The sequence below is a fragment of the Hippichthys cyanospilos genome, chromosome 14 (genome assembly GCF_059441005.1).
Source record: "Hippichthys cyanospilos isolate Australia breed blue-spotted pipefish chromosome 14, RoL_Hcya_1.0, whole genome shotgun sequence".
In the NCBI taxonomy this organism is placed as follows: domain Eukaryota; kingdom Metazoa; phylum Chordata; class Actinopteri; order Syngnathiformes; family Syngnathidae; genus Hippichthys; species Hippichthys cyanospilos.
The window spans coordinates 12,909,792-12,936,705 of NC_142382.1; the positions used below are offsets into that span (position 1 = coordinate 12,909,792).

At 40.1% G+C, this 26,914-nt stretch overlaps 1 protein-coding gene across 3 annotated transcripts in view; it reads right to left on the bottom strand.

Moving 5' to 3' along the window:
* dlgap2a (discs, large (Drosophila) homolog-associated protein 2a) overlaps window positions 1–26,914 on the bottom strand; it is a 44,225-nt gene that overhangs the window by 5,327 nt on the left and 11,984 nt on the right. The window contains exons 3-9 of one of the 3 annotated variants that reach the window (XM_088433764.1): window positions 22,854–22,922; window positions 20,672–20,825; window positions 20,383–20,599; window positions 6,807–7,192; window positions 1,448–1,536; window positions 885–1,324; window positions 717–808 (exon numbers count right to left, since the gene is read on the bottom strand). In XM_088433764.1, coding sequence (XP_088289890.1) covers window positions 717–808; window positions 885–1,324; window positions 1,448–1,536; window positions 6,807–7,192; window positions 20,383–20,599; window positions 20,672–20,825; window positions 22,854–22,922 — 1,447 coding nt within the window. Of the gene's footprint in view, window positions 1–716; window positions 809–884; window positions 1,325–1,447; window positions 1,537–6,806; window positions 7,193–15,040; window positions 18,768–20,382; window positions 20,600–20,671; window positions 20,826–22,853; window positions 22,923–26,914 lie in introns of those variants that run through there. The other 2 variants (XM_088433763.1, XM_088433762.1) reach the window with 2 other exon arrangements.

Here is a 26,914-nt window from a genome sequence, read left to right on the forward strand (position 1 = left end):
AAGGTGCACTGTTTTTCTGAAATCCAATTCCTTGAAGGTCATTTATTTTGAAATGGGAATTCAACAACTTGCTGTTTGCTAAGGGCTCATGTAATGACCAATCATGGCTCACCTATTTTCAGACTTGTCATGTGACATTTGCAAGCTGAGGCATGATTGGTTGTTATCTGAGCCATGAATCACCGTGCTGTCATTTTCATGTGGCAAAAGTGGCACCTCTTTAGGTGGATAAAAATGAGTGGATTTTGCTGCTTAATTCATATTTCATAAATGCAGTAGTAAGCAAAATACTGTACTATGTTTTGACTAGTGGACCACATAACATTGTAACTTCCAATTTAAGAGTTACAATGTAGGATGAGTAAAAGTTATATGACAGAGTTCTTGGGATCATATTTTGTGATATGTTTACTATTTTGTGATACGTTTACCTTTCGGGATGACATCAACTATGTGTGTTTTTTTAATTTCTTTCTTTTTTTTTTTTTACTACTCAAGGTAAGGGCCAATATGGAAAGGAAAATAACTCAACATGCTTCAGTTGGCTATAAATTGTGACTGATAACAGAGCAGTGACAAGGAAGGACGCAAATTGTCCAGCTCAGCCTTCTTGTGTCAGATGCTCAAAACAGAAACAATTCTTGCCTACAGCTTGTATTACATGCAGTGGAGTTGTGACAAAACATCTAACCTGAAAAAAAAAAAAGCACACTTACCAGATTTTGCTGACAGAGCCAATAGAACTGCTGAAATTTCTGTGACATTAGCAACTGAGCACTCCCAACAGCACTTCGGATTTTCCCCAAGACTGTAACACAAAGTATACACGCTTGACACAATGATTCAAATATTTTACCTTGCACAATGACGTCTGTGTCACTCACTCTCTTCCGACAAGTCGTTTTCTTCAGCTTCAGCCTCCATCTCCTTACACCAGCCTTCTATCCTCTTGGTCTCAGTGTGGAGCAGTTGCATGAACCAGCTTCCGTCTCTCCTCAGAGAAGGGGAGCTGCGCCCCGATTCCCCTGACGTGACTGCATTCTCTTGTGAGGAGGGGGGCTCCAGCTGCCACGTGGGCTCACTCGTGGTTTCTCTGGGACTGGCGGGCTCAGCTGGGGTCCTGTAGTCCTCGCGGTAGCTGAAGAGCCCCTGGGTGCGTACGGTTCGCACGGCTCCGTACTGGGTAGGCGTGCTTGGTTCCGAGTGTCGTTGGAAGCCCCCTCCAAACTGCAAGCCTTTGTCCTCCATCGTGGGGAAGCCTTCCAACTCCATGTCGGCCTGCACTGCTGTAGTCACGCTGTTGGAGCGCTTGAACCTGCCTTGACTGAAGGCCAAGGTGGTGAAATTGCATTGGGAAGCATGAATATTTCATAACAAGAGATGAAAACAAATAACGAAAGTGACAGTTGTCGACACCGATAGCAAAGATTCCAAACCGTTATCTTACCCTTTCCTGTCATCCTCCACCTGGATCCCAACAGAATGATATTCCCTGGAGCCTTTGCTTTCAGATTCCGAGTCTGTTGCAGCCTCCACCTAATGCACAGACCCAATACAAGCCGATATTCCTGTCATTATGTGAGCAAGCATCCATTGCTTGTGTCTTATTGAAGTGGGAGTTAAACTATCCAAAGATTGCTGGTGAATATCTTGTGATTTATAGAGGTTTCAAAACAACAAGGTTTCTTTCTTTGGGTCCTGCATTTTTTGTTGAAAGGCTCTGTTGGATTTCTGTATAGCTTGAGTTCAGCTAAAAATGAGAGGTGTCAGATTAACAGAGCTTTTGTGATCAATTAACAACAATCTTATTTTTTTTTTCATGTGTTGACTTTATTTTTTTCTGTATGCTTGATTAGATCTGCTTTCCTGTCTAGGGCATCTTGTGCTTGAGTTGCTGGGGGATGGAGAACAAAAGTCAATCAGACCCTGAAGTGGACACAGATTGGTTGTCATTATTTTTGGCATAACCAGACAAGCGCCCGTGGGTGGTAGGTCAGAAGGAACACATGAAAACACAAGAGCATAAGAGTGGTGTCGGTTCGATGACTGGTAAAGTTAATTAAAAAAATATATATGCATACCACACGAATGCAAAGCACCCAACTGCGACTGCAGCTACAGCTAATGATGACAACAAAGACGCTAAAGTAGCATAGCGAAACTCTTTGTCAAACTAAGCCCAGGAAACCCACTTTTGAGCAAGTGTGCAGGTGAATGATGTTTTCTTTATCATTTCTAATTAAAGATCATAATTAATTCATCAGTCAATTTTTAACTTCATGAAGGCCCCCCCCCCAAAAAAAAAAATTAAAAGCAACAAAACAAAACACCATGCAAATGCCTAGTTTATCATTTTAAATGTCAGTCTGGGGATGTCATTGATTAATATCTCCAAACCTACATTGTCATTTTATTGATTAAAAAAAAGTTTCTAATCCCCCTGCAGGCACAAGACAGGCAACAGAATATCACAAAGAGAATCTCGGGCATTTATTAATTCACATAAAAGAACCAAGACGAGCGGTCTGTTCAGCTCAAACAGGAGCTAAAAATAGACTAAGTATTGAATTCACTGCCGGTACAGGGATAGAAACATTTCCTCAGTGAGGCTGATTCTTCAGAATAAGTGAAGCAACAATTGTCAGTCAGTCAACAATTAAGAGTTACAAAAAAGTGAAATTGATATATAAAAATAGATGGATATTCTGCAGAATTCTCCGGAGTGCCATGATTGACCGTGTTCCCATCTCCTTTCAGTCTGTCTCTTCTCTTTACTCATTCCCTTCTCATCTAATTTCTTTGCTTTGTCGAGTGATCATAATTTCCTGTTGGCTCAACGTCACAATAAATCAGTCTGCACTCCCGAGTGCCCACTAAACATTTTGTGACTGTGTCCGTAGAAGAAAGACCTCGCAAATGAAAGGTTTGGTGGCACACCGTGTGTGGATATTGAGACATATGGCCATTGCTTGAAGGCAATGTACCGTTTGGTCCCTTTGCTCACTAAAATTCAGAGGCGTGCGTACAAGACCTTTGGAAGAAATTCATAAATCTTCGGCTCAGTTCACTTTTAACACTACGAGGGTAAATTGCTCATTTGGAAAATGAAATGAGTCAAACACGAGAAAATATTTCAATTATTTCATATAATATTTCAGTATTTTGTCAGAAAGTCTGAAATGAGAATAATTTGTTGGAAGCAAAACAAAAGGATGAACGATGAGTAATTTCTGTCATTATGTCACGTACATTATGTTTTCGGAGCACGCAGAGCAATGACGACTCTTCCCAGACAATGACTGGCAAAGGTTAAAAGCTGTGACCATCTCTCTACTCAATCCCAATGTTACGACAATTAATTGTGCCTCATTCAAAAACATAACAAATCTTATGACGGGGCCCTTCTGGGTTACGAGTTGATGACATCATATGGACAAGGTGAAAGATTAAAGACTACAAGTGTTGCTTTTCTAGAGGCGTGGTTTAACAGGTGAAAAAACTGAAATCAATAATGAGGAGGGATAACCTCAATCTTAAGTTCATGAAATGCAAGTTCTGGAGAAATTGCCTGTGAGACTGAAATGCTGGATGGAAAAAAACACTGAAAGTATGTGGAAAGAAGGGACATTATTTGGAAAGAATCAATGGAATTGAGTGACATGGAATGAACTTGATGAATGAGCTCAATGTCGAAGGTGGAATAGAATGAATCAGTCAAGGAAGGTTAATGGAGAAGTGAATAATGGAGAATATACATCTTAATTTGCGATTTTTCCAGAGGTAGGGGCGGTGGTGGGGATTTGGAAAGTTAATATTGTTGGCATGTTGAAAATACGGTGGTGATAAGAATAAGCTTAATGTTTTAAATTGCAAATTGGAACGATTGATATGATGTGTTCTTTGTGCCATTGAAATTAATGTTAAATAGCTAATGACAAAAGTTAAGCCACATTAGGAATTGATGGGGAATTTTTGGGTGAATTTTTTGGGGGGGGAATCATGAATTTTTAGGATGAGAAAAATGGAGAATGTGAACTTTGGAAATATACATGGGAATTCAGAATTTCCATAGAGTACAGCTTGTGTTGAACAATATGGTAAAGTCAATAAATACAGATAGGTAATTTCATATACAGTATATATTTTTTCAATCTTGTAAGACATCTACTACTTATGTGAGGTTGAGGTGAAATAAATTTAAGTGACGTTTTTTTTTTTTGGGTCATAGAATTGGGTTAGGGTTAGCACATTTTTACCATTGATTTACAGATATGCTGACTAGCAAAAATATGGAGAGCTTTTCCAAACTGTGTCTTCTCTTTTTTGGGCCATTTTCAGTTGGCTTGAAAGTTTAGTGACCCCGAAAGAGGGTAATAACAATTAATCTGACAATTTTATGTAACCAATAACCACATTTTTCTACTTTCACTATTTTCTACAAAGCTTGTAATACTGTATATGCATTTGAGTAAAATCTTGGAATGAATGTGATAAATAGAAGGATATTTAGATGAAAACAGCTTTCTTTGATCCTCAAATAAAATTGTTCTCCTGAAAAATGCAACTGCTGGGCAAAATAATCAAAAGTGACACAACATATATCACCCTTAAATATACTTATTCTCCCTTGAATTCCTTTAAACACTCACTGTATTCTCCTCCAGATTTCCCGCAGGCTCTACTTGATCTACAGTATATTGGACTCGCTCAAAGAAAAGGAAATTATTCAAAACCCTACCGTATGTAGGCTGGTGTGGAAGATACCCTGATTGCATGTAACTCCTTGTCAAGCTTGAAAGGCAACAGGGTCATAATCACTCACAATCATGCTCGGCTGGCTGATTTGTAAGGCAAAGATCAAGAGTTGGGTGGATCATGTGAGCGAGGCTATTAAGTATTCTGGACGCATTGGGATTTTCAGTGTATTTCGAGGAACAAAAAAAAATGTGAGGGAGTCAAAGGAGGAGCCAGTGTAAATACTATAGCTAAGGTAGCATGTGTTCAGAAAAAGTCCCAGCGGCCATGTAGAGTTGTTAACTTTTGAATGTCTAAATCTTCCTCATTTTTCAAGATGACAATATCTTTTAGCTGACCTTCAATGACCACCTTGTATCATTGATTGGTTGGTGTTTAATTGCCATACAATATACACAATGATCATATTAGGCGCGCAACCTAATGATACATTACAACATTACAACAATTCTGCTTTTACAATGATCAAAATTGAATGACCCAAAGAAGCATTAGTTCACAAAACACAATTTGATAAAATACTATATTTTTGATACAGCTCATATTATAGTGACTCTCATTAGAATGCATTGGTCATGATGTACATGCTGCAAAAAGTTGACCAAGTTGGGTAAGTTGACTTTAAACATAATAAACATATCCAACTCAAAACTCCACCGGGACCATGTTTGTGCCTCCGTTTTCTATACTGACCTTTCATGCAGACGCACGCAGTTTTGCAATGAAGCCCACCGAGATGAACCAAGACATCACAAGTTTGAATTAATTTTCAATTTAAAAAAAAAAAAAAGTGTCAAATTTAGTGTAATAATCAGTTATTGTGCAGCATACCAGAGAACTACCTGTTGCCACAGTTACACAGAAAACACCTTTATGCAAAAATCGGCATAATGCATGACTCCATTTGTTACCTTGGCTCACCATCTAGTGGCCTAATGGCTGATTATATTTGTTTGCTTAAAAAAATATTAATTTAATAGTAAGCAGGCTTTCAATAACGACAACACTAGCGACTGGAGCTTCTGAAAACAAAGGAAAGAATGTTGCAAATTTCCCCAAAAGCACTCGAGCTGTACTGTATTAGCCTGTAATAATGTGATTAGAAAATGGCCAAAGATGGCTTCCAAGCAATCAGTCCTAATAGAAGATACATTTGTTGTACTGGTATTTAAAATATTTTTTAATATGCATGAAGTAGAAAGTTTTGCTGGGGGTGAATAAAATGACAAGATGACTTTTCAATCACTTTAACTCAAGGGCGAATGAGGACTAATGAGTGTTGAAAAAAAAATCTTCAAATATCCATCCATTCATCTGTCCATCCATCCATCAATCCATCCATCCATCCTTCGGTCCGTCCGTCCATCCATCCATCTATTTTCTTATCCATTTGTGCTCACAACGGCTTGCTGATGCCTATCCCAGCTGTCTTTAGGCAGTAGGTGGGATACATGCTGAACTGGTTGCCAGCCATTCGCAGGGCACACAGCGACGAATGACCATTCACACCATTCACACTCACACACACACCTAAGGGCAATTTAGTATGTTTAGTAGTAAGCTGGAGTGCCCGGATAGAACCCACGTAGGCACAGGGAGATGATGCAAACTCCACACAGGAAGGCCATAATCAGAATCAAAACCACAACCTCTAAGCTGATAGGTTGATGTGCTAACCACTTGGCCACAGAGCTGCCATTTTTCGAATGTATACCACAAAAAAAAAAGGTGAAGGGCAATCATTAAAGTGCATTTGTAGTCATTATTTGTTCATTGCAAGGTGAGTTTTCGTCTGTTTTTCCAAATTAGCAGCTCAAATGCAAACATAATGGAGATGGAGTGAATGGAGCCTAATGGGACTTATTCACTAGAACAAGCTATAGTATGAGTTGAATCCTAATTGATGGATTGTGGGATGATGATTCACTGGGCCTATTTTTAGCAGCTGAACTGAGAACTATGTTTCTTTCTTGCCTCTGTATCATTTGGCAAGAGTTGTGGCATTCTTTGAGGCTCTCGTGAGCTATATCCTTCAGTGGCAATCAACCCACCTGTATTCCTATGGAGGACCGGGGCGTCTTCAGGTACTCCTCAGCCTTAGACACCAAGATGGCCTTGTCACAGGTGAGTACTGAGCTGTGGCTGTCTGTGGACGGGTGTCTTTTCCCAGCCATGACCCCTGCCGCCTCCATGGCTATAGTTACGGCCTTGGCGCTATCCAGGCTGTCGACTGAGTTATAGAGGGCCCTGCCGGGGCTCAGGCCCAGGGTCAGGCCGTCGGGGCCCCACATCCCGCCGTGGAGTTGCCTCCCCTCATGATAGGCGTCCTGGGTGGACTCTGTGCTGCTCTGCGCTGTAATGGAGATGAGGGGTTTGGAGGTGGTGCGGGGCGGGACGGGCGGAGGGGGCTTCTTGTAGCTTGGTGTGTAGGTAATGGCTGCAAAAGACAACACAAAATAACACCGCATTGACTATAAAAGCAGCAATTATTAAAACAAATTGTGGGAGTGGGAGTCCTACCCCCTGTGCTGTAAGCGATGTTTAGGTATGCCCCAGAGATATTATCCAGATATTTTAACTGGAAAATTATCCATTAAAGAACCCCCTTTATAGAAATTCTATTTTTTGAAGCTTTTAACCATGTTGCAATGTTATTTCTCACCTGAAACATTCCCAAAGTGTCATTTGCCTTCCATGAGGAATTTCTGAGAATTTCTTGCTTATTCTGCGGCATCAGCACCGGCCCCGCCCGAAAAGATAAAATAGGCTTGTTAGAGGCAGGATGAGGTCAGAGTGAGGAGGAAGGCCCTGAAACCGTTTCTACGCTGCCTTTGTACTGCCCGTGTAGTGTAAATGTGTGGTTATATTATCCAAGCGACCGTGCCGATTTCTACATGCGGTTTTACACCGGAGTTGGAAAGAACCAATTTTACACCAAATTGGACAAGTAGAAAACAAAGTTTTATTGATTAGTTGCAAAGTTTTACTGTAAAAAAGGTCGAAGTGGCAAAAATGTGTGTTTGGGAGCACACCAATAGGCATTTGTGACCACCATCGTTTCGCCGACTACATGGTAAAACCTTTGTCAATACAAGTCGATTTTCCGTAAATGGATTACGCACAATTGCACCCCATGGAGAGGCCATTGTTGTAAGTGTGTATTAGCTTTGTTGGATAGAAAATACCATCTTACTACATGGGGCATTTTTCTACTGCCACTAAATTTCTTGCGTTTCTTGATGAAACGTATAGGTTACATATACTTTTGAGTTTCTTGACATAGTAATATTACCGTTGCATCCATATGTTTCCATAACAGAAGATTATGTCAGGTTTTTTTGTTATTGTTTTGTGGCCAGGGTTAAGGTTAGCTTTCTACAGTTTGCATATAAATGATGAAACCTTTCGAACATTGGCAAAACAATTTCATTTGAAATATGAGTTTTTTTGGTATCGACATTTCTAACCAGGAAGTGAAAAGTCGATACCAAAAGTCTTATCAATTGTTGTTCTTTCGCATCAGAACAAGCTATAGCTTCAACTGAACAGGTATACACTTAATTTTTCAGTAAATGGAGAGCAAGAGATCAACATTATTTGTGATGCGTTTTCACAAAATCAGGCTTTTGTAAAAAAAAAAAAAAGTGAGATATTGATGTATTCTAACATTGTACTTAATTTACATTAAAATGATATAGTTCATATAGTTATACACTTCAATTACATTTGCAACCTTCTGGCTGCCAGGAAATAAAAGTTGAGCCCTTAAGAAGGTTGTATTTGTAAAAATCCCAAAGTGGACATCTCTGTCAAATATCTTTGTCAGTTACTCAAAAACAGATCTCCACGACATAGGCCTGGTTTTGCGAAAACTCATCACATTTAATACATGTATTGACAATTTGTTTAGTGGTGTGGTGTGATATTTTTCTCAAGTAAAATATTGCTTTGGAGATCATGTTTGCACTGCACCAGCTGCCTGATATTGGGACCTCATACATAGCCACATCTAATTTTTTTAAAGGTAGGATATTATTAACAGTTCAGTTATCATCAATGCGGCAGACTGATCCTTTTCACAGCAGCCATGTTGACACGTGTGTGTAAACACAGCTGCAACTGATGTCATTAATTAGGACTCTGAACAAGCATGCTGGAGAAGCTTCAGTTATGTAATCAGCAACACCTGTGTTTACCTAGGACTTTGGAATAAAATGTGTTGGGAGCAAGGCTGCCATCAAAAGGTTGTTCATTTCATTTAATTCCATTTCAAATTCACATTCATACTTCTCTTATAGTTTCAATGATTGATTTCGCTCACCTTTCTCACACCGCATACTTTCGGCTATATGGAGCACATTTGTGCTCTTTCTTTGGTGTTGGATGCCAGCTGAGAGCCAGTCGGCTAAATGGTGAATAGAAGCCTGATGGAAGATTCCATTTGAGCTTCTACAGGCATGCAAGACTCCTTGTGCGTTTGACACCGTAGAGGGCTACGTGGTAAACGTTCGGTCGAAGTCTAAAACGGTGGTAGGGAAGTAGTAATTGGTAATGTAAAAGGAATACTATTGGCTAGTTCCTCAATATTTTTTCAATGTGCAATCTGTGTCTGATTAAACGTTGAAAGTACATTTGCAGTGTTATTGGCGGTGTATATCCATCCGGGTTTTTTTTTTATGTCGAAAACAAACAAATTTTGTCTGTCACGCATTGGGAACCCTGATACCATTTTCATACTGGCCTTTGCCAGACCAGCAAAAAATTGTAGGTCGCTCACCTCTGCTGCTTGCAAGACAGATTGTATAATTTAGTGTATTTTATTTCTGATTCGTCCACCTAATAATTGTCACTAACAACACACCTTTCACAGCATTAAAAAAAAACCATTATCTGCAGAATCCCTGTTAAAATCTCATGTGACCCCATGCAGTGCCAAATGTATCCACATTTGAGAACCACTGATATAGGGCCTCAGAGACATTTTTCACTATTTCTGACAGGCCACACAATAGGAGATGCTACTGTAGTGTATTTTTTCTCTTTTGAGTGGGTCGACGACGCTGCCGCCAGGCAAAGCCAACCGGAGATGGAAATGAAAACTTCTTTGAGCCATGATTGGAAAAAGACATTTTTCTCATCACATGCTGACGTCGAGAGAAGTCTCTCCAAAAATGATGCGCCCCACACTATTTTGTGCCTGTCTTTTTATAGCGAGAGTGGCCTCCCTTCTCATTACTTTTGCACCTGTATACTCACGCGTATACTCTCCCTCTGTTCTTTGAGAGACAATGGAGCACCAGGGTTTAATCAACCTAAGCCTTGGAATATCTGTACCGCAGAGCAATATAAAAAAAGTTTTAAATTACTACTTGAAATGCCCACTATCTATGTTCCCCTCTGTCTTTCTCACCTTCGCAGTCTCAAAGATAGTTAATAGATTAGATATCCCACATTCTAATAAACCTCACTACGGGTTACCCTTGGAAAAAATGCTTAGCTCTCTGGTTCCATTTTTGGTTTTGACAAATGCTTACATCACACAAGGCAATTAATGAAGGCCTTGTGGGATCTCTTTTGGGTTATAATGAGAAGCACCCTCCACTCAAGCCCTCCCAAAGGTTGGTGCCAAATTAATAGCATTTTGCCTAATTAAATTGTAGCCTGAGCAACACAATTACTAGAGACACTGATATCAAAAATAAAAAGCGGGAGAGAGTCTGCCAATAAAAGCAAGCTCCTTAAACCCCTCAATACATTCTGACCTTCTTCACACCCCTAATTTGGTTGTCTTTATTAATAGCCAGAGAAGTCACATTTGTATAGATTATTCTGCTTTGGCAAATCAATGAGTCATGCAACTGTCCATTCACAAAATTAGATGATGAAACGTTGACACGCAGAGGAAGTGAATGTGTGAAGGTACAAGAAAAAAGTGTGTGTTTGTCTGTGAGCGAGAGGAGGTGCAAAGTATAAAAAGCCTATTCAGGGGGCATGACTCAGCAAGAAAACCAAAAATAGACTCTGTAAGTTGTGCAAAGGAGGGACTGGATGCTATGGGATGTTCATGGGATGACGATAGGCACCTAGGATTTAGGACCTTGGTTCATAATTCCTGTTCCTATCTCGACACAGCCAGCGTTACTCAGCAGTTGTTTAATCCCAAATGAAGACTCACTCAGGGATTGTTTTAATGTCGCAGTAAAAAAGAAAACCCCATAAAACAGTTGCTCTTTAGACAGTCATTTCTACAACAGCTGTAAAGTTTTAGGCAATCAGGGCTGGCTAACTCTTTCCCAAGGCCAAACTACTATCAGAAGTGCAAAGCATGCTGGAGGTTCTGGCAGACCAAGGAGTTTTTGTTCTTTTTTTGCACCTGACATTTTAGTGGCTGAAAGTAGGGTAGATTTGTATTTAGAGTTCTAGAATATGCATGTTGATCTCCTCCAGAGTCAATGCTACAATGTACACCAGGCATGCCCACACCCGGTTCTCGAGGGTCGTTATCTTGCATGTTTTTGATGTTTCCGTCGTCCAATGCAGCTGATTGAACCTGTGAGTTCATGTTTCCTGAAGGCAAATGTGCCAGGGGAGATACATACAGTATATATTGAAATAGAACATAGCATAGTAACACAGTAACAGGTACTAAATTAACAGAACATCCGTATGGTGTTTGCATAACTGTGGTAAGCAGTGGAGCAGCATTTTGTTGGCTGGCCATGTGACTGTGAAGAAATATCATTAACAGTTAGTAAAAGCTATGCCAATATTAGACAGCAAGGAATTTAATCTTCCTCTCACTTTCTCTTGCAAGTGCAAACATCTAGCATGGGTATTAGCAAGGTTGACAAACACAAGGCAGTGAGTCACCCACTCCATCTCTGTTAGCACCGCTCTATCAAGACTGGCTAACATGAGGGTGAGGTGGGGGTAGTTGAGTGACACACCATCAAGAGTCTTTCTTCCCTAGATGGATTTATCACCGTAAAGGAAATGCAGCACTTTGTTTTGCAGGAAGCTATTAAGGATATGTAAATGACAGTGGAAGCAGGATGGACTGCAAACAAGACATTATTGGCACTGTCACCTTTATTGCTGGTGGAAATCAAGGAATAAGAAATATTATGCTGATGAAAAACTGGAAGAGTTGAGCTGTTTTTCAACATGTATTGCAGAAATAAATATTCGTTTCTGTCTTTCTCTTAAGGGACTTTGCACTTCAAGCATTTCGAGGGAGCCAAAATGAAGCAACATGTATCAAATCACCTTACGTTTGTTTATGGTATCGCTAATACGCTCATTTTGCTACGAACACAAGAGAGTGACAAATGATACAAAGCGGATACAAAGAGTCTACACAACCCTGCTCAAAGGCCAAGGTTTTGTGAACTACAAATATTGAGACCAAAATAAATCATTTCAAAACTTTAATTCATTTAGTGGGAAATACAGTGGTACCACTACTTACACAAATAATTTGTTTCTGAATTCATTTCATAATGTACCTTTTTCGGAAGTAGAGCCACTTTTTACATGTAAACAGCCTAATCCATCCCAAGCCCCCCAAAATGCTCCTAAACCCATGAAATAATATTAATACATTATAGTTCTTTTGCTTGGCTTGAGATGGTACTGTGTGCTGGTGAAGAGTGCAGAGAGAGAAACCTTTTTAAAAGAACAGGAAGTTGTTTACCTGATAGTAGCTACTAGCTAAGAGGCAGCTCTCAAGTTTATTTATTGAATATTGCTGAAACGTTATTTGTAAGTGACTTGATGGACACTATTACAAATGTACTGTAACATTAGGTACAGTATTTGTGAACTAAATAGGAATGATTGTTTTTGCCCTTAAATGGTAAGCAGTAGCACGCTAATGTTAGCTTGCTAACCGGTTAACACAAGCAAATTTTGTTGTCTAAAACTTTATATGTATATTATAATAAATTACAGTGGACCCTCGGGTTACAGCGTCCCTGGCTTACGTTTTTTTTTCATGTTGCGATGTGGAATACTGAGTTTTTTTCATCCCCTCTTTAAGGTATTTTCCCTGCTTTGCGACAAAAACAACTGTCATGACCCTAAGGGGTTGGCTGTATTTGTGTTGTTTTGTCTCCATCTGCAGGCATTTTTAGGTAATTGTACTTATTTTCTGTTGCCGTGAATGCCTCCATGCAATGCGTCACTACAGTACTGGTCTGTCCTCACGGAGATGCTAGTCTGCTATTGGTGGGCCTCACTTGTTTTAAAATGGCGGAATGATAAAGCTTTGTGGTTACAAAAACGTATTTATAGTGCATTTTACTGCTTAATTCAAACTTGGATGGGTTAGTCATGGGTCTCAAGATTGATAGTGATGTTAAAGAGAGGAGTAAGAAGATGATTTATATGGAAACGAAGCTGGAGATAATCAAGAAAAACGAAGCTAGCCTAGCCTAGGCTACCCTTACTCGGGAACATGAACATAACTATCGCCACTCGAAGGTAAATAAATCCTTTCCATATTTTTTATTTATGATGTTTTCTGATTGTATACATGTATATTCTATTTACGTAACACTTACTATAATATGTTGGTACCAATTTTTAATATGTATGTACAATTTTGATGTTTTTCCCTGGGGTTCTAAACGCATTAGCTATTTAACTTAGGTTTGGCTTGCCCGCCTTACCAGCCCAACCGCGGAACGGATTAATCTCGTAACACGGGGGCCCACTGTATAGATAGTTATATGCACACACTTCAACTCACGTTCAACCAAAATAAAGATAAATGGGGTTTTTGATTATTCAATTGAATAATTCATTGGATAATTTATTTGAAAAAGATTAAATGAGAGCCCTAAACTGCATACAAATGATAGCAACAGTGGAACAAATAAGTTCATGCCACATCACTGACATTCAAAGAACTAGACTTTTGGGTACCCCAGTTTTTTAACCTGGGATATGTTGAGGGTTCCAGTCTACACTGCTGCAGAACCGGGTGGCTGAAAACAAGGGAGTGAGGCACATATTTAGAAGTATGGACATATTAGCCCAAGCATACATTTTGTATTCACTTCAGAAGGCGACTGGATCCATTTGTAATCGTGATTGCTAGCTTTGGGGATATTGCTGCGCAGTGGGAGTACATTGCAAAATAAATCATTCTGAAACAAATGCATTGTAGCTTCTCGACCATAATTTATTTAGAGTCAATAAAAAAAAGTCATAGTCAGCATTGGGCATCATTATAATAATCAGGTTTTCGACAAATGGAATTGAAGAACCTTCCCAGATATTCATTGCCATACTCTTCTAATCACTCAGAATAACCAAAAAGGCTTACAATCGTCACAAAAATGAAATCATACATTTTGCCGTGCCATATTGGTAGAAATAAATGTAGCCAAAATAATAGATTTTGTGGACTAAATTAAATGTTATTTCAGACATAAGTTTTCTTGTGCCATTACATTTGACTGTAAGTGTCATGTAAGGAATGGATGGTTGGTATTGCTGTGCGTTACCATGGGAATTTTTTTTTAAATTTGATGACATGAAAGATTCCCATTTAACATAAGTTTCAGATGTGTCATAATATGGGAAATTTTAATTTCATGTACACAAATAGCTGGTTTTCTGGAGTGCATGATCATATGAGAAATTACAGAGCTACATTGCATGAAGAGCATTAGCTTGTCATAAGCAACACATTCCTCTGTGATCTTGTCATTCTGGTGAAATTGGGGGGGTTTCGATGTGATTGCTGCATGCACCACTTGAAATGATCTGCACACTGGCAGGCAAACATCATAAAAAAAAAAATCAGTGTTCTGTAATTGTTCATTCTTAAGATAAAATACATTGTATTAACACAGCTAAAAATTGTTTTTAATTGAGATACTAATGATATGACACTGTATAGTCTTAAGAAAATCAAGTCCGACTACTGTATTGATGTGTTTTCTGTAATAGGAGTGTTGACATTACCCTTTCAACTATTGTCTAAAACAGAGCAAACCAATCTCACAAAGTATCTGTTCTGACAAAAAAGAAGAGCAGCCATATTTTTCCACAGTTATAAGTATTTAGTTTACAGCAGACATTTTACAGTTTCTCATCCAGATTTTGACCTCAGCAGAAATGGCAGACTTTCATTACAAGTTCAATTATTATAAACAGTTTTATTACATTTTATTTGATTAAAAAAGTAGTACAATATGTGAGCACGTGTTATAATGCATTATGTTGGCACAGATGTTTTTTAAATGAAGTTTGATATGGGGGGGGGGGGGGGGGGGGGGGGGGCTCTGCTGCTGAAAGGACAAAACGAATACAACAATACAACCAATTACCTTCCCATCACTTTCAAATCTTTCTGCCTCAGCCAATTTAACAAACTTTCAAGAAGTGCACAAAAGAAAGAAGAAAAAAAAAACTTTTTCTGGAAGCACACTGATACTCAGCTCAAAGGTTCCTTTTGTTCCAGTGTGCTTTATTAGAGCACAGACTTCAGTGGGCATGTGGAGCCCATTAATTGGACACATAGCAAAGATATATCTTGTGATTGATCTGGCTTTTCAGCTGTTCTCTACTCTTAATAGAATTGTGCCGCCAATGGCTATGTAAGCGCTTTTAATTGCACTTATTATAAGGCAGAAATTACGAAAAGGCGCATACTGTGACGCATTTGATTTACTGAAGACGTCATGCAGCATTACCAAATCCCTTTCACCATTCATTGTCAAATGTATTAAAAAAAAATACCATACACCACAACTACTCTGGATTAATGTATTAACTCTTCTCTTTCTGTAGATTACAATCTTCAGATTCCTGAGCCCAACAATAACGTTTTACAGTACTGTTTTACACCATACTATCACTCAACTTTATGTTGATTTTTACTGTTCCTTTGGTGCGCATGTCAAGCATTTCGGAATAAGTTTACTTTTACATTTTCGCAAGTTATCATTATTGATGTGAATGAGTATTTATTGTGTGTGTTTGTGTGTATATAGAGCTACAGTATATCTACAGTATATGCCATTACAGTTTTACTTTGGGAATATATTTGAGCATGAATTACTTTTTAGTAAGAGCATTCCAGATTCCAGAAGTTTAGATCACTGTCAGTTCATATTTCATACAACTGTCGATTCATTAGCTCACATAGTAAACACCTTTGCAAATCATAGTTATATAATAACTGTCCAAATGATCTCACCCCACAGTGGAGTGAAAATACAGAGACATAGAGTGAATAAAAGGAAGATTTGAATTTTTACTGCAAAGCTGTTCATGTCTTTAGTCATCTGCAGCATTTTCATAGTCCAGAAGAGTTCCTTAAGATAGTTGTCCTTACTGAGCAGTCACGTTCCCATCTGTTGCAACATTTCAAGTGAATATTCTTTCAACATTATTGTTAAGTAAGAAAATTTGTCACAGCTGAAGACAGTCCTTGGAATATGATGTCTCTCCCTGCTCTCTTATGTATTTCTTCTTGGTGAAATTTTATGAGGAAGTCCTTGCTTTGAATGCCAATGATCTTATTACATTTGGATCAGCCCATTGCTCTACATCAATCTGGCAGCTATTAACTGTAAATTATGGATATACTTTGGGCCAAATTTTGTCTGCTGAAACTGGAGTTCACAGAGTCAGAGATACATATGTGATTTCTGCACTGTTGTATTCATATCTCCCACTCCAAAGTTCAACACTTGCGCTCCTCTGGACTGATTCTTTTCTCTGGGTCTTTTTCTGCCATCTGTACCATAAAAAGGCTTCCTCGTACGACGACCGACGATCCGGACTATCTGTGGTCTTTTCCTTGAAAAGTTCCCCCTGTTTTTGGGTGTTCCTCCTGGACTCGAGGGACTTTTCGAGGATATCGTATGGTTTCGTGCTTGCCTGGACCAATGATGTTACCACTATGTCTTGTGGATCATGTAAAGATGGATCAATGTCATGGATCGAAGGATCCGGTGATGGACTTGTGGGTTCCAAGTCCATTTCCAATGAGGTATCAGGGGATAGTGAACTAGGCGGTGATATTGTGACAGTGATTTGGGGCAACGGGGATTTCTGTAATACCGACACGCTACCAAGACGGCCAGGATTTAAACTGCACTCGGGAGCAGTTTTAATAGAGACGGCATCTGCTGACAAAGGCTGATCCAAGGGGGGCATTGCAGCAGATGCTGCAGGGGGTATTTGGGAAGAATCTGATTTGTTTAAAGGACTGTCCATGTCTAAAATAGATGGAGAGTCAATACTTATATCAAAAGGCTCTGGTTCAGGGTCCATAAACACTGAATCAAGATCCTCTTGATCTAGAGACGTTAGCATGACTATGTCGAAATGAACCAGATCAGCATGATATATTGGGGCGTTATCAAGTGGCTCAGGAAGGGGTGGCCATTCTGAGTCTTCTGGCTCTTGTGCAGTGTTTAGTTGATATTGTGCTGAATTAGATGAAAAGTGTGATTCCAGCTGCATTTCCTCTGAGACAGGATCAGCGTAATTGTGAGGAAGGGCCACAATGGGGTCAGGATTTGGATCACTGTCCGTTGGACTCTCCAGGAAATCGATGTCAAAGTACTCTGTTATGACGATAGAAGGACATTTCTCCGCATCGTATGACAGAGCACTATCTTGTTCACCTGTTGGTGCATCATGAACTAACAACTGGCTTTCGAGAATTGATTCGGATGTTGATGCCATACATAAGTCTTTGTCTTTTAGCTCTAAATCCCTTGGGTCTGTTCCATTTGACTCTTCTAAGCCTGCATTTGTTGACACTGAGTTTGGTTCATTTTCGGAAAAACAATATGGGAACTCAGAATCAGATGCAACGTCATATTCATGCTCTTCTGGTGGAGATACTGTAACCACAGGGACTACATATGGCAAGAGAATATTTTCTGTCTCAATATGTTTCAACATTGTGCACTTCAACCCAACTTGATGAGGTAGCTTAGTATCAAGGTCATCGCTTGAAGGGTTGCCACTGCTTTGCTGTGGATTAATTACCATGTCTTGGTCAACTGTCGCCAAATTCTGCAGCCTTTCAGGGTTTATTTCTGCAAGTTGTATCATTTGATTGGAGGTGGCTGGCTCTTTTGTCACAGGATCACATGAGCTCCAAACATGATCAGACAGCTCCAGTTTCGTTTCTTGTCTTACTGAGGAGACCTCTGGCAATTCCGTAGGGCTGGTTTTGGCTGCTTTAGCAGAGAATGGAATAATTGGGTCCAAGGTAAGGGGTATGGCACTTTCCACATACATTGACTGTGGACGTGCAAGAATGCTCGGATCCATAGAGAGCTGTTTTGGGAGTTTCTTCCGTGTCTCTTTCTTTTTCTCCTTTTCTTCTGGACAATTGACAGCTGCATCCGCAGTGCTTTGCCGCACTAGTGCTTTGCTTCTGGCCTGAGTCCCCACAGAAACTTTAGATACATGTTTGATTTTCTCCTTAGCCCCGCCGGAGCTTTGATTTGCTCCAAAGGTTCCAAATCCTTCAGCACCCAGTCCTGCACTGGCACCTGTCATTGTCTCTGCCCCGACCCCTCCACCCAAACCCAGCCCTGCAGGTATTTTACAACTCTGAGGAGACCATGTGTTGTAATGCTTCGTGAAGGTGTTGAAATTACTGTTGAAAGCACGAAGCTCTTTACAGAGGTCCCTTCTTAGTTCAGCTAGCTCAAGACGCATGGCAGAGACCTCCTCCTTCCATTGCATGCTGATAGCTGCAGCCAATGTTGCTGACTCTTTAATACTGGCCTGAATAGCTTTTGGTGAAGGTCTTTCTGGTACAGGAGGTCTCGGCGATCTGAAGAGGATCGGAGAGACTGGTGGTCCAGACAGAGGTTTGGCTGTAGCCACCATGTTATCTTGGTGGTAAGACCTGTCCCTTCTGATCGGGCAGCCTAGATCATCATGTGCCAAAGGGGCTTTATCTGGTGCCACATCCTCCCGTGCCCTGGCTTGCTTGGGTAAACAAGAATCTTCCCGCACAAAATTTCTGTCTGGAAGACAAATGTAAATATGTATTTGTAATATGGCCACAGGTGTGAACAACTGGAGAGAATGTGCTTCTGTATAGCCACAGAGCAGTAACATCAAGTCATGCACTAATTGCCATGAGTCAAAACAAGATTACAGCATAAATCTACAATGCAAAATGTATGATTGCTATTTCAACAATTGTTCCTATATCTACTGGAATGCTTATGTTTTACACTCTGTAATACCATGACACATTACCGGTGCTTCTATAACTTTGATAAAGCACTCCCATTTTGACTCATTTGATGGTTTACACTGCCTTCTCAACATTAAAATTTTAGCATGCATTCTTAACATCTTTTCAATGCACAAAGGAGAACCTGAGAGTCTCTAGAAAACAAAAAGGATTCATAATAGAAAGGACGTTTCAAACAAAGCATGCTGTTCCACTACCAGTTGAGCTCCAGAAAAGTGAACTTTGTGCAATGAAAAGAGGCAAAGATGAGCACAGCTTTCGAACCTTCTCCCACCAATCAGGAAGTATAGTATGAACCCTATTGAAAATGTGATGTCCACTTAGACCAAGTCATTCCAAACTGTAATTGCCTTTTTTCCAAAATGAATGCCTCTATTTACCAAGTTTTGTCCTCTGAAAAACAATGTACTTAAGTTTACAGAGAAAGCAGTGTAATCAAGAACCAAAAGGGTTGACGTATTGATATTAAGCACATCTCCAGATGGACACACCTCTAACCCTCCCTACTGTATGTTAATCCACATGTTGCCGTGTGGTAAGTGGCGGAATCCATTCAGACTTCTTTCATGGACACGTTCTCTTCTTTTTTCTTTACTCTCTCAGTCTTCATCTGGGCTCGGTCGTATCATTTCCTTGGAGAATCCATTAATCGAGAGAAGTCACGAAACCACCAGCAGCTTCCAATTTATAATCACGTCTTACTATCAGAAATAAATGGAGGTGTCAGCTGAATAGGTTTAGATTTATTGTAACAAGTTTTCAAACGTGAGGGGTGATTAAACACAGCGAACCTGTCAAAATGTGAACATTCAACGTTGGTTGTTAATTATCCAAGTTGCATTATACAGTTCTCATGTGATACTGAAAACAACCTAGGGGGGCAAGGAAATCCTGTAGAATACCCTGTGACATTTAGTGATTTACAGTACATTATAAATTGGGTTTATACGTCGAGAATTCATACGACACATTCACCAGACTGGTGCCCAATTTACAGTAAAAGTCAGTGCATTCACCTTGTGGCAAAATTGAGAAAGTCAGACATCAAATGCAGCGCATAAAACCTGTCGCCTGATTTTTCTCCCTTAAGATTTTCAATAGGGTTCATAGCTTTACTCTCTGATGTATCCGCTGGACGAGCAGATGACTCACCGCATCCCAAATACAAAAAAAGGTGAACTTGCACAGCTCAAAGATTCTAAGTGTGTAAGTCCTACATCCATCCAAAACAATGGGAACATAAAATAAGTCATGCAATGATTCGACACCTGACAGTATCACCATTTTATGCGAGCTGCTCCAGCCACTACCACAAGTCCATAGCAAATATAAAGCGTCTGCTGTTGTGTCAAATGAATAAAATGAACGTGAACTTTTACCTGTGGTGGTTCTGATGGTAGAGGTGACAGTGGAGGCCATGGGAGGGATGCACTCGTCATCTTGAGAGTAGCCAGCTTGGATCGCTCGGAGATAGCTGTGGCTCCGGGTTCGAAAACAGCCGGGTAAATCCAAGGCGTCCATGGCCTGTGATTCCACCTCGCTGAACACAGACTCACAGACTGATTCAAATTGGCCATTTACTTCTGTTTCGCTCACCTGTAAAGCGCAACAGCCATCAGAAAGGAAAAAAAAAAATCACAGAGGAGAGGCAGACGTTTGCAAACTAACCTGGCTCACTTGGCTAACACAGCTGGCTTGGCTGAGGGTGCTAACTGCCCGCATGTAGCTCTGGTTCCTAGAGCGAAACTTGGGGGAGTTGTAGTGTGCAGAGGGGTCGAGGGCGATGCTTGGATGCATGGCAGTCTGCAAGTGGTAGCTCTGACTGAACACAGACAAAAATAGGCCAGGAACGGCACTCATGACAAGTCTTTTTTATCCTGTAAATTAAAAAACAAAACAAAGGAAAAAAAACACCAGCTTTATGTAAGATGTCTGGTGGCTACTGGGGATGCTTACAAGTGTGAGGCACAGGGTTTCCCCAAAGCAACCTGAACCTGAGAAAAAAAGTAATCAATGACCTTTCATCCTCTAAAAAGTGTCACACCTTTTGTGCACCAATGTCCTAAAGAAGGTGATTGGATTTATGTTTTGCTGACGCATCAAATCAATGTGTGCAAATGAGAAGAATGCAAATCAGGAGCTAGTTAGTGAGCAAGCACTTCAGGGAGAACCCCGTTATCCACTGCATCCATTCAATATGCCAACAAAGCAGAGGAGGAGAACTGTTCTGGATTAGGTGCCAAGGAAGGAATATGCCAAATTAATGTAAGAGAAAGAAGGTCAGTAAATAACTTCAAAACTTCACTACCAAGTGACATAAGGAAGACAACACTCACTGCCAGAGCTCTTTTTTGGTGTCAGGTAGAGATGAGTTAGAACCCTCTACGGAGATAAATGCTTGGGAGCAAAAGAAATAGCTGTGTGATAAAAATGAAAAAAAAAAAAATAAATAAAAAAACTGTCTGTACATCATGCCTTGCTGGGGAGGTTTCTTGCCCCATGTTGGCAAAGCCATTCAGACACAAGACATTACACGTATTAATAAGATGAAAGCTGATGACAATAGAGAAGCACGTTATGTGGCCTGATTTTCAATAGTGTTGTGCTCTATAAAGGTGCCGCTGAGAATTAAAACCATTACATTGAAAGCTCTGGAGTCAAAGGCACTTGAGGGTGTGCAACCTGAAATTCAGACTTTTAGTTTGTTATATGAACATTCCAGCGCACCAAAAATAACATTATTGGTTGTGGAAAAAGTGTTTTTTTTTTTTTTTTTAACTCGGCGTTTTGTGATTGTTTTTCCATCCCAAAATGGGCATTTAAGCTTCATGTCCCAAGAGAGGGTGGCAGATGTGACTCACAAGAGCTCAGGCCAGTAAAATCTGTTTGCATTTTATATTCCAAAGAAAAACAAGCGTTAACAGAGAGTCTTATGAGAAGCAGACCTATATGCGTCAACAAGGAGTCTTGTGAGAAGCAGACCTATGCACATAACTGATATGCAAACACGCAAGTGAGACAGAAATTTTTGATGCATAACGTCACATCCTTCACTTAGCACATTTGTGTAACCTACCTAACTTTCCCCCAATGACAACAACCGAGTCTGAGCTGAGGATTTTTTTTTTATTTTCGCTAAAAAGTGGCTCCAAAATGTGGCTTGAAGCACATTTACATGTGGTGCAAGATTTACTGCTCATGTCAGCTATCTGTGCATTTGACACAGGGTCTCATCTTTTCAGTCATCCTTTATTTGACAAATATGAAAAGAACGCATGAATGTAGCGCAACTTATCACTCAATAGCTTATCACCTTTTGCTAGGTGGCAGGACAAACTGCAGGAACAATGTATGCTCCTCACCTTTCATAATGCTAAGCAGTGCGTCCTACTGTATGTCTTCCTATTCTGAGGATTGTTTGTTTATTTAAGCGGCTTGGACTAGCTGCGTATCATTCTCATGAGGGTGTGGAAGAGATTGTTTACATTGTCACTCTGCAGTGACAGAGAATTTACCTCTGATTTCCTTGAACTATGGTAATCAAACTGCGTACTGAACGAACCACGCAAACCATAATTGATGGAATGATGAAACATTTCGGGGATGCAGGCTTGAATAATGCCACGTCACAGTGCGCTCCAACTTAAAGGTTCCATTATTCTAATTGTGTTTTCCTTATTCACTGCATGAGAAATTACCAAGGGATCTCTCATTGACCTTTCAGTGGCGTCAATGCTGAGTCGTCAGCAATGGCTGCAATTCAGTCAACTGACTGACCCAGTCATTCCAATGACCTAGTGCAAGGCGGCAGCAGCCGAGAGCTAACGAGAGACACTGATCGCGTATTCACCTTAAGTCTGCAGCAAAATTGGTGATGTAGTTACGCATGTCACTGTTGATTTTATCCAGGCGATAAGAGCTGTGGGCAGAGAGGAAAACAGAGTTACAGGGTCCCACAAGTGAGAGTTAGATGGAGGTGACTTCATTGGGCATTAGTCTGCTGGAAGTGGCTTGGTACGGAAATTGGGGTGAGCTCAATGTTTGCTTGGGAGTTTTCACCAAAATGCTGCAAACATTAGGGTGATAGGACATGACCAGCATGGACTCTGTGTGATGAATAAACTAGGGACAATGCCACAGGAAGTTTTAATTGTCAACCAATCAAAGAGGGTTGATTGGGTTGAATTTGAGAAAAATGTATGGCATCAAAGTGAGATGTGGGAGAGTTGAGTTTCCAAAACATTTAAAGTGTAGTATGTCATTGAAATGTCTCGGGCCTTAAAAAAAACAAAAAAAACAAAACAAAAACAAAGACAAAAAACTAAAAAATTGAGTTTTGTCTGTCTTTTTAAAAAATACAGCATGCCCAGGACCCAAAAGTGAAATTTTAAAAATAACGGCACATTACACAGGCAAAGAGAGTATTTCTCTTGAGCCAATCAGGAGTTTTCTCCTCGAATCCAGAGGTATTTAGTTATACTCAGTCTGGCCTCACTCAAAGTCAAACTCTCAAACAATACAAAAAAGAAAATGAGAAAAAAATCGAAGAAATTTGTATATCTAGTGTGTTTGCAAACTCTCCATGTCAATTTCATGGGGGTGAATGACTTGTGAGACATGTTACACCAGTGCTTCTCAATCATATTTTGCAAATCCCCCCATGGGAAGAGGACCCCCCCCCCCCCCCCCCACACACACACACACACACTTACCTTGCTGACCATAAATAAGATTATTATCTATAAAAAATGTATAAGTACATATACATAAAACTACCTTTTTAACATTGACACAAGGAAACAGCAGTATAAAAAAAATGAACAACTGTTATCCACGTCTACAGCCTTTATAAAGGTTAAATATTTCTCTGAGCAAAAAAAAAAAAAAACCCAAATGCATCAAAGTGCCTGGAAAAAAAGATGCCAATCCTTAGTTGATCACAATTATACTTCACATGTCAAAAAGAATACTTTTCCCTGGGTTCATCCGTGCCCCACCAGGGGGGCCCGCCCCACTATTTGAGAAGTGCATTACACAAAGACTCAATACAGTCAGCTTCTGCTCTGTACAGCACCAGTACCCACAGATACCACAGCAAAACAGGACAATCTTTTCATAGACAATAAGATAATCAAAAGGAAGAAAAATGTTCACATTCAGCTTATTGGTATGTGTAGCCTTCTTAATGAGGGTGGAAGGCATCCATAACTGTTCATTAAAACAATGATTGTCATCTAATGTTTCCTCCTGGCTGGTCCAGCTGAGCAGATCTGTGCTTGTGATGTATTCTTTATGGGTGAGACGAACAAAGAGGTGACCCTGTCAACTACTAAGCCCTCAAAAAGAGCTTGAAAGAGAAAACAATAGAAGAAGGTGACACAACCTGACAGCCTATTCTCAACTCACATGGCTTGCTTCAGCTGTCAAATATGAGTGTGATCCCTCTGAATGGCCCCACAGGACATCAAATTGTTGCAAGTGCAAGGGGAAATCCAACTCGCACCGCCTGTCTCGACTGCAATTTAATTCCCTCCCATTGAGCCCAGTGAACCATGAGAAACAGCTTGAGAACTCTTGCCAGGTGCACCACTCGTACATTTGTGTGTGTAGAATGATCACGTGTACAACTTTCTGAATTCAAAATACGACTGCTTGTAGGAATGCTTTTGTCTAGTGTGGTTTGTTTGTTGTGTCTGTTTTACTCCCAATGTGCTGGTTAACACATAAATTGTAGATAGTATCCAAAAATGACCTTGTATTTCAGCTCAAAGTGAGGTGAAACCCCAACACACACAAACACACGCAAGCCAGCTGTTGTTTATCAGCAGTCAACATATTGACTAACAATAATAAATTCCCCCGCTTTTCCCCACACAATCGTATATTGAGCCGGTAATACAAAGTCGGGGTTAAGATGGGTCTACATATGCAGTGCAGTCAGCTAGTCAGAATGAAGTGACTACATGGTGGCCACATCTCTGCAGTTGGTCGGGAAAATGAACAGAGGATCAGTAGTTCAGTAGAAGGAACATGGATTATTGGTAGCAAAACTGAGTACTGTGCGAGTGGGCTCAATTGCAAAGGTTCCTCAGTGAAATGACCACAGAAAAATTCTCAATTGGTGCAAAAAGACCCCAGATCTCATATTCGAGCATATGTTCCAAGCAGTTCTTAAATCTGTGGCCCAGAATGACAACTCATTTCACAAAACCAAATTATCATCATAATAGGCGAACAGAAGAGTGTGGCAGACTACCACCGTAATGATCCAAAAACACACAATACAAAACAAAAGTCAAGCTGTCATTGGCTAGAGGAGAATAAAGTTAATGTTCTGGAGGGGCTGTCTCAGTTTCTAGACCTCAAAATCATTGAGCCACTCTCGGCAGAGCTTAGAGGTGTGGTACATACGAGACAGCTCAAGATTTTACAGGAAGTGGAGGCCTTTTCCCATGACGAGTGGGTAACATTTACCATCAAACATAATTAAGAGCCCCGTCTACAACTACCACAAAAGGCTAAAATCTGTCATGGATGTTAAAGGTTGCAGTATCCGGTATGTAACCTATGAGCATAACTGTATAGTCTCATGCACCATAATGAAAGTTGTTTCTAATATTGTGGTTATTTATTAAGATGAAACTATTTGAAATTGTTTTTATATTAGTTGCAACTGTCATGTATTTATCACCTTTTTCAGATATCAGAAGAATCAGAATCAGAATCGCCTTTATTGTCATTGTATAGCATACAACGAAATTTGGGTGCTACTCCTTAGTGCATTGCGTTAAAAAACAGAATAAATAGAGTAAAATAACGGTTTTATCTCACCCATTCTGGATCATTTCAATGAGGAGAAAGTGTTGCTTAGTGCGATACATCAAGAAAAATTTCTCTCCTAATAGTTTAAACTTTTAGAAGTTTAAAATTTTCCCCAAAATTAGAAGATCACACTGTATGAGGTGACAAACCATTATCAAGAGCGACAGGTGACACGGGTGGTGATAATTAAAATGACAAAAGGACGGGTGAAAGCTACTGTACCATCTGTCTTTGTGGTTTTTAAATTGTTTTTGTCATTTTGTCGGCAAACCGCTGGCCTTTCACCGACCGACAGTCCGTCAGTACTGACGAACTGCCCACCTCTCCTACATACACGTCCAAAATACAAGTCAATTGTGTACGATGACAAAATCATATATTGTGGATTGCAATCGATGATTATTATTACTGGGAAAAAAAAAGTCCTTTTCAACAACTTGTAATATACAAAACGGCTGCGCTGAAGCATGTTTCCGCATCTTCCAAAACTGGCCCAGACTATCCATTATGAATGGCTGTAAACGATATGATGAATGATTCTAAATGATCCAGCAGCAGGGAGGGCGATCAGCTGCAGTTATTGGACTCCAAGGCCTCTCTGAATAATGACTCGCTTGGTGCATAGACACAGACTCCGCTGAGCTGTGCTGAAAAGAAGCTATTGACCAGCATGCATCAGGCTGCGAGGCCTGACTCGGAGTCCACTGATTGCAGCTGCAGTATTATTGAGTCGAGAAGCGAAGCTTTGTCATTGAATTCATTTCAAACAACGGGAGAGCCCCCAAGGGTGTCATTACAGAGGAGTTCTTGGAGAACGCCTGTCATTTTGGGGGTTTTGTATCAATACGCTCCCCCCGTGCACTCTAAAATCTGTGCTGCTCTGATATTAAACTTAAAAGTAAGATGTATAACGCTCTTGTAATAGAACTTTTGTTTTTTTTTGTTTTTTTTGCTCCCACTAAATACAGTTGCATAAGAGGGCAGATATGCCATGCTAAACCCAGTTCATGGCTGAAAGAAAGTGAAACACATGCTCATTTTAATAAAAAACGTTTTCCGAGACCTAATAAAGCTTTCATTAGCGTCTTG